Source organism: Pyxicephalus adspersus, chromosome 11 (genome assembly GCF_032062135.1).
Source record: "Pyxicephalus adspersus chromosome 11, UCB_Pads_2.0, whole genome shotgun sequence".
NCBI classification, from domain to species: Eukaryota; Metazoa; Chordata; class Amphibia; order Anura; family Pyxicephalidae; genus Pyxicephalus; species Pyxicephalus adspersus.
Window position 1 is genome coordinate 2,677,489 of NC_092868.1, and position 10,764 is coordinate 2,688,252.

The window sequence follows — 10,764 nt, forward strand, 5'->3', positions numbered from 1 at the left end:
CTCTGTACAGGGACTGATGGGACTGGCTCAGTGTTCTCTGTACAGCACTATGGTATATGTCAGAGCTATATAAATATATATTATTAGTGTGTGACTGTTGAGGGATATTAGAGAGTTCCCTGTACAACTCCAAAGAATATGTTGGCGATATTTGAAGAGGTGTGCCTATTGTAGATCTGTTGATGCAGAAGAAAGTTATGTATCAATAATTCTACGAACAAGTGACGACTCGATTGGTCTGCTAAGCTTTATGCATTGAATGATAAATTATTTTGTTTTCATATCAACGTCGACCAATCAGCTAACAGAGATAACAATCTTTCTAAAATGACACTGATTTGCATAAATATAGGTGGAGACCACGCCCACTGCCACGCCCGAGCTACACAAACCACAAAGATTTCATGTTTTAAAACTCTTCCAATTTCTGTATTTGGTTCCCCCATGGGGGAGGGGGGCGTTTGGGATCCTTTGACTTCATTGCGGTTAATGTGTTGCGACTTGCCCAACGTCTCGTCATTTCTTTCCTAATTTGCGCTCTGTGCCAGCCCTGGGCCAATGGTAACACGTGTTGTAATAAAGACGTGTTTGTGCAGGAGCGTCGCAATATTAGAGCTGCAAGACCTCTGGGCTGGTTCAACAGGTGAAGGCCTCCAATCAAGAAAATCATAGTGCCAACATACACTGCAGCATAGTACAAAGTTGTGTCAGGAACTGTTACTAACATAAAAATTGGATTGTGTACAGCGCTGCAGTATATGTTGGCACTATAGTAATACATAATTGGGGGATATTGATAGTTGATTGCCTTGCACTACCATAATTGGAACACCACTCGGGCTGTAACTTCAAATAACTTGACTTTTTTTTATTTTTTTCCTTTGCAATCAATCAGTTTGACGATATTTAGAATCTTCTTTACCATTGGCTGGATGGTTCAGACGCTGGGATCATTTAGGAATTTGGAGCAACTGAATGATTGGCTGGCTGAGTTTTTGGCCAGTATGGGGTCTCTGGGTACCTCCAGGCCCCTCGCCAGGTCATTGGCTGAGCCCACATTGGCCCTCTTGTCTGCTAATCAATCTGGTCGTTGGGCATTTTGCCCTGTCAGCTCTTTCTGTGCCCAGCATCCTGAATGTTTCGTAATTCTGCCCCCGGCCCTGTCAGCCCCAGCCCGGTTCTCACCCCCCCTCGCAGTCGCAGCTTTTTGTTCTCTAGTTGTTGACAATTTTCTCCGCTCCAAAAGAGTTTCCTCAGCAACTTGGCCTCCTCCGTTCTTATGACCCCCATTGTCGGTGTCTCCAGTTACTATGGGGACCCCCCTCCTCTCTGCCATCAGATCAGGACATTCTGTGCCCAATTCCAAGGATGGCCTTTTGGGTGAAAGTAAACGGTGCTTTACTTTTAAAGAGAACCTGCCACCTTCTTTATTGGTGGAATCTGATTAGTCAACCATGGAGAGTCATTGCTGTCTCTTGGTGGCATCTGTACCCATGTTGTGCACATTGAGGGGCTCCAACCATACTTGTGCGGAGTTCCTTTGTCCGTACCCATGTTGTGCCCATTATGAGGGGATGCCACCATCCTTGTGCAGGTCTCATGGGCCTGTACCCATTCTGTGCCCATTATTATGGATTCTTGCTGGTTTTGGGTCTGTACAACTGTTGTGCCCATTATGAGGGTCTCCCACCATCTCTGCTGAGTTTCTTGGTCTGTACCTATGTTGTGCCCATTATAAGAGGGTGCCACCATCCCTGTGCAGCACTCCTGGGTCTGTACCCATGTTGTGCCCATTATTAGGGATTCTTGCTGGTTTTGGGTCTGTACCCATGTTGTGCCCATTATGAGACCTCTCCTGGGTCTGTGCCCATTATTGGGGAAATTTGCTGTGTTTTTGGGTCTGTACTGCTGTTTGCCCATTATGAGGGTCTCCCACCATCTCTGTGCTGAGTTCCTTGGTCTGTACCCATGTTGTGCCCATAATGAGGGGATGCCACCATCCCTGTGCAGCTCTCTTGGGTCTGTACCCATGCTGTACCCATTATGAGGGTCTCCCACTATCTCTGTGCTATGTTCCTTGGTCTGTACCTATGTTGTGCCCATTATGAGGGTCTTCTACCATTTTTGTGCTGAGGGGTATAATGGCCCAAAGGGTTATTTATAAGGGTCTAATGCTATTTGCCCCACTTTCAGCTTCTAATAAAGTAAGTGCCACTGATGCCACGATTTCTCATGGTTTCCATGATCAGTGTGTGGTTTTGTATATCCCTATAGCCATTTGCCAGAATTGTTTTGTATATTTTCCTTTTTTTTTTCCTCTTTCCGGATTCGTATTGCTTCATTGTTTTTGTTATATTATTGGCTTCTAATTTTGGCTCGGCCGTGGCACAAATCCACCAGAACAATGGAGCCGATTATTATGGCGGGATGATCTGGGCCCTGCTAACGTGTTTTTTTTCCAAAGACTTTCCGCTGGGTCATCTGTTGACTTCGGGCCAGAAACCCTCACAGATAATGGAAATGATTTTGCAGCCGTTCCCAGGCGGGAGAAGGATTTACTATGCTACAGATAACTTTCCCTGGGCACCATTGGATTCCTCAGGAGAGACTGTCCTTCTATAGCAGGGGTGTCAAACTCTGGCCCCGGGGTCAAATCTGGCCCCCAATGTCCTTTTTGTTTTGGGCCCCCAAAGGAATCATAAATATGAACTGCAGCTGGCCGGCGACCAATAACGCCGCTACTACAATTCCCGGCATCACTCGCGTCTATAGACTTGCGGGCTCTCTGCTTATGCGTGGCCCTGCATTGGACTGTTTTTTTATAGATGCAAATAATGCTGGGAATTTCAGTAGCGGCACTATTTCAATGAAGAGAAAGTTTCAGTGGCGGGCCACTCAAAAGATTTAGCTTCGCATTGGCCACGTCTGGCATTTCCAGCACTCCCCCTCAGCTTTTCCTTGTTACTCCCAAGGCATGGACTTGAATGGTTGGATTTTCATTGAAGAATATTGTTATTATTATTGTTAGCCTGGGCAAAAAGGAAATTTAACTCAGAAAGCTACAAATAGAGAAAGAAGCATAAGATTTTTTCCTAAATAAAATAAAAAAACTTTATGCCTCTTTCTCTATATAAGCTTGTTCCAGATTGAATGTGAAGCAAAACCTCTTTGTTTCCATATGAAAAGGGTTTATATCTAATGAGAAGGAAACATTTCCTTAATTTTTTCAATACATCTTAAATGGCCCGCGACTTTGTCCAAGTTTTTCATTCTGGCCCTCCGTGTATTTTTGAAATTGACATCCCTGTTCTATAGGAACCAAACCCAAATCATCCTGATTGGCACCCTTTATATATATATATATATATTATTCACTCCCTTAAATCTGTGTTTCTCCCCCAGGATTCCCAGCGGTTCCTTGAGCAATTTGCCCCCTTAGGTCAGTATAGGTGTCCCCAATGATCTGAAGGGTTCCAATCTTCCCATTGGCCACCATTGTAAGAGGCATTCCGACCACCATGCTAACAGTGTCAGCTGTCTTCAGGTTCCCCGATAACCTGAAAGGTATTTAAAGGTCGAGAAAGCCCAACTTAGACCCTGGATTGGTATTTGTAGCAACTGGCACTGTGAGAAGCTGACCTGGGTCAGACATTGGTGACACCACCAAGAACTGCACAGTCAGCAGAGTTTGCATAACTGTGTCATCTCTGACCCGGTTGGTGACCATGGATGGTTCCTGAACAGGTCATTTGGATAGAAAATCAGATGAAGGCAGAGGGGAGGCCATAAATAGCTGGGTGTGGTCAACTTGCAAAATACTGAACATTTATGACCTTGAGATGAAGAATAGAATAATTGTCCTCAGGGTTATTTTATAAGCTGCTCAAATGATGGGAACACCAAGCCACCATTACATCCAATGGCTGACTTATTAATATTAAACAGGATTTATATAGCACCAACATATTACACAGTGCTGTACATTAAATAGGGGTTGCCAATGGCAGACAGATACAGACAGTGACACAGGAGTAGAGGACCCTGCCCCGAAGAGCTTACAATCTAGAAGGAGGGGGAAGTATCACACAACTTTCATTCTTGTTGGGCTGGAATTGCCGTTTCATTCAGTTCCAATTGGGTTCTGCACATTTCAGGAGGACATTTTCATGTCTGATATCTCTGATGGTTCGAGCTGGAATTCCCCAGATCGGCCCAATGTCTGGGTGCAGCATCTATAAATGAGGACATTTCTGTGTTCTGTGTTTCTGTTGATCGATGTTTTCAGCACTTTGACAGAAACCAGTTTGTAGGTCTCTCCCCCTCCTTCCTATCTTCCTTCTCTTATTTGGCTCCAGGAGCAAAACAAACCGGTTCCGTGACGGGTTTCTGATGGCGAAGGTGCAATAAGACGCTCCATTACGTTAAGGCAGCTTTTGTTTGAGTGAGATCATATGTGGGTAAAACTTTCCATTCCGTGGAAGTGAATGGATTATTGTTGGTGGGTTTACCAATCAATGGGCCCCGTAATGTGAAACAAGACGAGGTTCCTGGTGGACTGGCTCCAGACCTTAGGAACCAGGTATCCGGGCTTCTGAAGGTCAACCTGCTGCTTTGTATATTACTTGGGACGCCCCATAACACTTGGTATGGTTGTAGCAACATTGGATCAGACTCTGATTGGTGGTGAATGTAGCAGATTCACATTTATAGGGCTTTCCTAAAGTTTCACACTTGGCTGCTCTTGAGGAATGTCTGTCCTTCATTTTAGAGGACTTTGGTGGCTCCTAGTAAAATGAGGAGTAGAAGCACCAGATTTAGGCAGTCTGCAGACAAGATCTTCAAAGCTTTGTCCTTGAAAGAGCCTTTGAAGAATTCCAGCAGGTTTTGTGGCTCTTACGTGTCGCCTTTCTCAGGGTTTTTGAGTTTCCCAGAGCTGCTGGTTTCTTTGCCTAAGTAAATAAAGCTGCCTGGGGTTGAGTTCCTCTAGGGCTCTGGATTGGACAAACTTTTATACATCTCCTCTTGCCCCTTATTCACCTCTATGTATCGCACCCTGTGGGTGCAGGTCAACCTCGGGTGTTGGGCAACAGGTTCTTCTTTGGTTCTATCGGTCAAACAGCCCTCTGATAGGCTCCCCTGGGGTAACCAATCCTGGGTGACAAAGGGACACTGGTAAAATAAGAAAAAAAAGGGAGAAAGTTAAAACTCAAGGAGACGTGTGCCTTGTTCTAGACATTGCCAACCATGGTGGAGAGCCCAAGGGTGCTCTAGCTTTAGCCATTGGACTCTGTTGCACTGCTTTAGCCATTGGACTCTATTGCATTGTTGACTCAGCTTGCCTGGCATTCTGTTGCAATCTATGTATGGATATGGAATGACCCACCATTGCTATACAGGTATCGGGGTCTGCATACCTGACCATGCCAACAATAGTGTGCAGGCCAGGTGCCTATTGATGTGGCCTTTCCCAGACTGCGGTTGGCCATCCAGATCCCACTACTAGCCATTGGATTGGTCATGTGGTTGGACAGTAAGAACCTGTCCCAGCATTAATCTTTGAAGAGTACCTGTCTGCATCCGCTCACATTTTGCTTTTTTTCTCCAGCAGGTTGCAAGCCACTGATCTCAGAATGCAAGACGTCTTTGTCACCGTTTTCCTGATGCTGGCAAGTACGTACATCGCTTTTCATCAAAGCGTCCTGGTCATTCTTCCATCATCTCAATTTTCTAAAATTAGCCCAGTTTGAATTGTCTATTGGAAGATGACCTGGATAGAGCCATCCATAGACATAGAGAAACCTCCATACATGAAAACCAAACCCATGAACGTCTATATTAGTGAATAATTGAGGGAATGATAATCCTACATAATGTCTGCTTGCCCCAGGTTACTTATTCCTGTCTGCAGGGTTCTCTGTCATTCTGTCCAGTAAATCTCTCTCTGTTCTGTTTCAGCCATTCCCGGTCTCCATGCAAAAGATTTTGGTGAGTACACAACCTCCTTCTATGATTGTCACCTCTGGAGTGGGTGGGGGACCCTGGGAAAATGCCCAATCTGCTCCAAAATCCTGCCATGTTGTATGGCTAGAATTATCAGGGCAGCCATTCAGCGGGCATGCTGCCTGCACTGCCTGCTATACAGGAAGTCCCAATGTAAGACGAAGGGCTGCGCCCTCACTGGTGATATGCTGCGATGTGGTGGCTTGCCTTTTGTATTCCAACTCTCATCATTGTTTTTATAAATAGGTGTGTAAAGGGTTAATATTAAACTTTATATTGTTTTCTCTTCTTCAGATAACAGTCAGTTTGAGTACGGTAAGTACCATGTTCCTGTTTCTTTATTATTATTTGGCATTATGTGACATATTTTGTATAGTTCGTGTTGGATTGTTTTATTATGAGGCCAACCAAGAAAGTAATGTGGCCCTGGGGATGTTAGGGGTTAATGGCCGGCGGTGACCATGGTGTCCTGGTGTGCTGACCCAATATAGTAAAGTTGTTGGTGGGCGACTTTGTTATAATCAGCAGTTATGGCACAGCTACCTTTGTCTTGGTGCCCCTCCAAGGGACAATCGGTCCAGGATTCGGTCACCGCTGCATCCCCCCCAAAGCTGCCATCTTCACTGTGACTCTGCTGGGTCAACCATTAGGTGTGCTCAGAAATTACATTGTCCCTGGCATCTCGGTCCATTATTTGTGGTGCCAAGACCAGTACCGGGCTCTTCATTACATTATGTATGTGCTGTGCTTTGACAATAGAAGCCACCAGGAATTGGAGAAAAGTTTTTATTTGGATAAAAGACTTTGCATGCTCCACCGATAGGTGACTATTTGCATTACTATGCAGTACCGCGCTGGAAATGCACTAAACTGCCAAAAAAATGCATCATATTTGGCAACTTGGTGCACCAATGTGGTACCAAGCATTTTTCAAGTGGTTTTGCTTTGCTGTATTTGCGGGCCAAAGTTATAGTTTTGAGGATGGGCAGAGTTACATTTTATGGTTGTCTGACACCCAGGAGATGCGACAAGAGAAGAGAGTTACCGATAGGACCTATTCCAATAAGTGGCCTTGGTCATACATAATGAATGTTCTGTATGCGTCATTTTGGCTGTGTTGATGATTTTCACTTTACCATTCATATTGAAGAATTGCCTGGCTCCTGAGAAATGTTCTGTAAAAATCAAAATGTCTTAGGTGTATGGCAGATTTTTTATTAGATGATGCACAGATGAATCTCCTTTCATAGCCTCCTATGAACCCAGTAGAGACCTGGACCTCTGTGAATAATGACCAAGTTCTAATTAAAGCATTTAGAAATCTTTCAGTGCCTTGCTCTGGAGAGACCACTAGAGGGCGCATAAATGCTGCAACATCGCCCTCTAGTGGTATGGAAAGATAGGGTTGGTGATAATAGTAGATTTTGTTTCTCTTCTGAAAATACTGTAACAGTATGTTATAAGTATGACTGGTGCTGTGGGTATTTTTTAATGAGCCTGTTTTGCTTATTTCAGATTATGAGTCCCTGAAGGTGGCAGGGTTGATTGTGGCGGGTATCCTGTGCGCAATGGGAATTATCATCCTGCTGAGTAAGTACTGCTAAAAAAATGACAAAACTGTACACAATTACAGAGGGTTTGTGTAAAAAAAAGGGTTGATTCTTTTGTATCCTTCACGCCTTTAAAAAGTAAGACAATGCCCCCCACCGTCTGCTGGGGACTTCCTGTAGGCAAGGAGGACCTGGTGTCCCGGCTCAGAAATGACACAGACCTGTAAACGCCGCCTGAAGCTTTTCTCCTTTTGACTTTGCTAAAATGTTGCAGTTGGAGACTGAGGAAATGCTGCCTCCTGCCTGCAGCAGACTGATAGAATCATCCCAGCCTAGGCAAAGTCACTGATTGGAGTTATAAAAGTCGAAGCTTTTCTGAGCATTCAGTTTCTGTGGGAGTGATGTTAGTGACAGGTCCTCTTTAACATAGCAGACGCCATGCTGGCCGGCCTGTGTTGTCTCCGCGTGTTTATTCTTTGTCTTTATTTTTTCAGGTGGAAAATGCCGATGCAAATTCAACAAGAAGAGCGAGTGAGTGCTCCGCATCCAATGTTTGTCTTATGTGTTTGTTGATCTTGGTTTAATCTTCTTCTTTTTGTCCTCAGGCAAAGGCACCGAGCCCAGGAACAGCAGCTCATCGCCCCAGGTAATGCATCCACTTGGAGTTTGTCCCTAGCACCAGCACAGCCGATTCTCCTTTGCCAGACAATAGCCGCTTCTGTTCATCCTTGCTTGGTGTTCATCCTTGTGTCACCCTCCCATTAGGCAGATGAAGGTGGTGGGGGTAGTGTGTGCAGGAGTGGGGGGTCAAATTGGGCAATTGCCTAGGGCCCCCACATTCTTAATCTCCAGTAGCTTCCATTTTGCCCTCCAATACCCTGATTAGGTGTTGTGTAAAAAGGGGACAAAGGGGCCCTAGTAAGGAGCAAAGAGAATGTTGTTCCCCTCCAGTCCTCATTCATTGGCACATTTTTATTATTTCTGGATAATTTGGCAACTTGTGGTTTACAAAATGCCGACCTATATGGGGCCCTCCAGGACTGGAGTTGGACAGCCCTGCTCTACAAGTTGGGTGGTCTTGCAAAGTTGGGGTCCCCGGTTTAAACTTATGGGGGGGGGGTCATCAGTCAGAAGACCCTCTAAACACTGAGCCCCCCTCCCCAAAGCATTTATAGAGAGGTGTCCTCTGGGGGGGCCCAGTGAGGAGCAGAAGGGCCCCCTATACACATGGGTTGGGGGGTGCAGAGTGCTCCAAGGAGATGGTCAGTGGAAGGGAATAAAAGGTGAGATGTGGGGTGGAACAAGTGAGCAGTGTTGTAGCATGACAGGTAAAGTGGAAGGGAACATCAAGCAGGGCACCCCTTTATGTGCTGCGGTGGGGGGGGGGGGGGGCTTACTGTTTTGGGATTAAGGGAGTGGAGGAAGGGAACATGGGGAATGCTCTTTATAAGTGGGATGGTGGTTAGATTGCTGCATGGTGAAGGGGGGTGGTGAGGTGGTGGGGCGGTGGGGCAGGGAGTGCCCTCTATAGGTGCAGTAGTGGTGCACAGTGTGGGGTAGGAAGTGCCCTCTTTAGGTGGGGTAGTGAAGCACAGTTTGGGGCAGGCAGTGCCCCCTATAGGTGGGGTAGTGGTGCACAGTGTGGGCCAGGCAGTGCCCTCTATAGGTGGGGCAGGCAGTGCCCTCTATAGATGTGGTAGTGGTGCACAGTGTGGGGCAGGCAGTGCCCTCTATAGGTAGGGCAGGCAGTGCCCTCTATAGGTGGGGTAGTGGTGCACAGTGTGGGGCGGGGAGTGCCCTCTATAGGTGGGGTAGTGGTGCACAGTATGGGGTGGGAAGTGCGCGGGGAGTGCCCTCTATAGGTGGGGTAGTGGTGCACAGTGTGGGGCGGGGAGTGCCCTCTATAGGTGGGGTAGTGGTGCACAGTGTGGGGCGGGTAGTGGCCTCTATAGGTGGGGGTAGTGGTGCACAGTGTGGGGCAGACAGTGCCCTCTATAGGTGGGGGTAGAGGTGCACAGTGTGGGGCAGGGAGTGCCCTCTATAGGTGGTGGAGTGTAGGAGGCATGGTGAAATGTGTCCCCCAGTGAGGAGCAGGCAGTCCCCTTGGTCCGTAGGGTGGTGCTGGGTCCAATCAATGTAGCAGAAACTTCTGTACTGATTTATTTTGTTATCTAATGAGCTCCCAATCCTATTTTTCCATTCCTTTCATTTTCCTAATTGTAATTTTCTCTTTCTCCTGCAGGGAGCGCCAGTCACTGCTGAACCTGATGTCATGGAAGTTTTTTGTTTTTTAAGTGACACATTGTAACAGTTTCACCCCTGACCCCCTCCACCTCCCCCTGTAATGTAACATTTTTAAATACTAACTCAATAAAGTTGTCTGTTTTCTCACAGTTGGTTGTCTCCTTTAAAGCCCTCAGGGGGCGCCGTCCTCTGATTCCGCAGATTGGGACCCTGATGTGCAGATTTGGGTTGTTGGAATGTTCAAAGGAGAATTTGATAGATTGAAATATTTATTGGGTGCAGCCAGAAAATGAGCTGTGACAGAGGAGGGAATAGAAGAAATTAAACTGTAGTTCCTTTGCTGACTTTTCTATGGAGGGATTTTATTTAGAAGAATCTCTAATGTTCAAAAACATTTTAACATTGTATTAAATCTGAATTCTTAGAACTTCGGGGTGAATGTTTTAGGCAAATTAGGACCTGAAAGTGGTCCAATATCAGTCCTGGGTGCTCCCTGTACAGCAGAGCTCAGATTGGGAAAGAAGAAGCAGCACAGAAAGCCAATTAGTTCTGTTGTAATTCTTATGTGTTAGTAAATTCATGCCAATGGGAGTAGAGAGCAGAGAGAGGAGCTCATCAGTCTGCTAGTTCTCCTTTTGCTGTCAGGTTGATGTTTTGCTGAATTATCTTTATGAAATGATTGATTCCAATAAAATTCTTTTGTTGGATCTGATTGGCTTTCTATTCATTTTTCTGTTAATAAATTACTGAAAGCTGATTGGTTGTCTGTCGTTATTGTGCACTTTAAGTCTTGTCAATGATGGAAGGTCTCTGTTTTCCTTTTTTTCGGGCCACTTTTTGTGTTTAAATATAATTATTGGGCCAATCAGAGATCGTACGAGAGATCACATGGGGCCCTTTCAGCAGTGCTCCAGACATTAAAGAGGACCTGTCTGGTTTTGTTTGTTACAATATTGTTGTCTAATGGCTG

At 45.7% G+C, this 10,764-nt stretch overlaps 1 protein-coding gene across 5 annotated transcripts in view; it reads left to right on the forward strand.

Annotated features, from left to right (window-relative positions):
- LOC140340529 (FXYD domain-containing ion transport regulator 3-like) overlaps positions 1 to 10,551 on the forward strand; it is a 22,837-nt gene extending 12,286 nt beyond the window's left edge. For 3 of the 5 annotated variants that reach the window (XM_072425795.1, XM_072425794.1, XM_072425791.1), the window contains 7 exons: positions 5,606 to 5,670; positions 5,956 to 5,985; positions 6,295 to 6,315; positions 7,516 to 7,590; positions 8,045 to 8,081; positions 8,156 to 8,196; positions 9,793 to 10,551. In XM_072425795.1, coding sequence (XP_072281896.1) covers positions 5,606 to 5,670; positions 5,956 to 5,985; positions 6,295 to 6,315; positions 7,516 to 7,590; positions 8,045 to 8,081; positions 8,156 to 8,196; positions 9,793 to 9,812 — 289 coding nt within the window. In that variant the 3' untranslated portion in view covers positions 9,813 to 10,551. The remainder of the gene's footprint in view (positions 1 to 5,605; positions 5,671 to 5,955; positions 5,986 to 6,294; positions 6,316 to 7,515; positions 7,591 to 8,044; positions 8,082 to 8,155; positions 8,197 to 9,792) is intronic. The other 2 variants (XM_072425796.1, XM_072425793.1) reach the window with 1 other exon arrangement.
- The last annotated feature ends 213 nt before the right edge of the window (positions 10,552 to 10,764 follow it).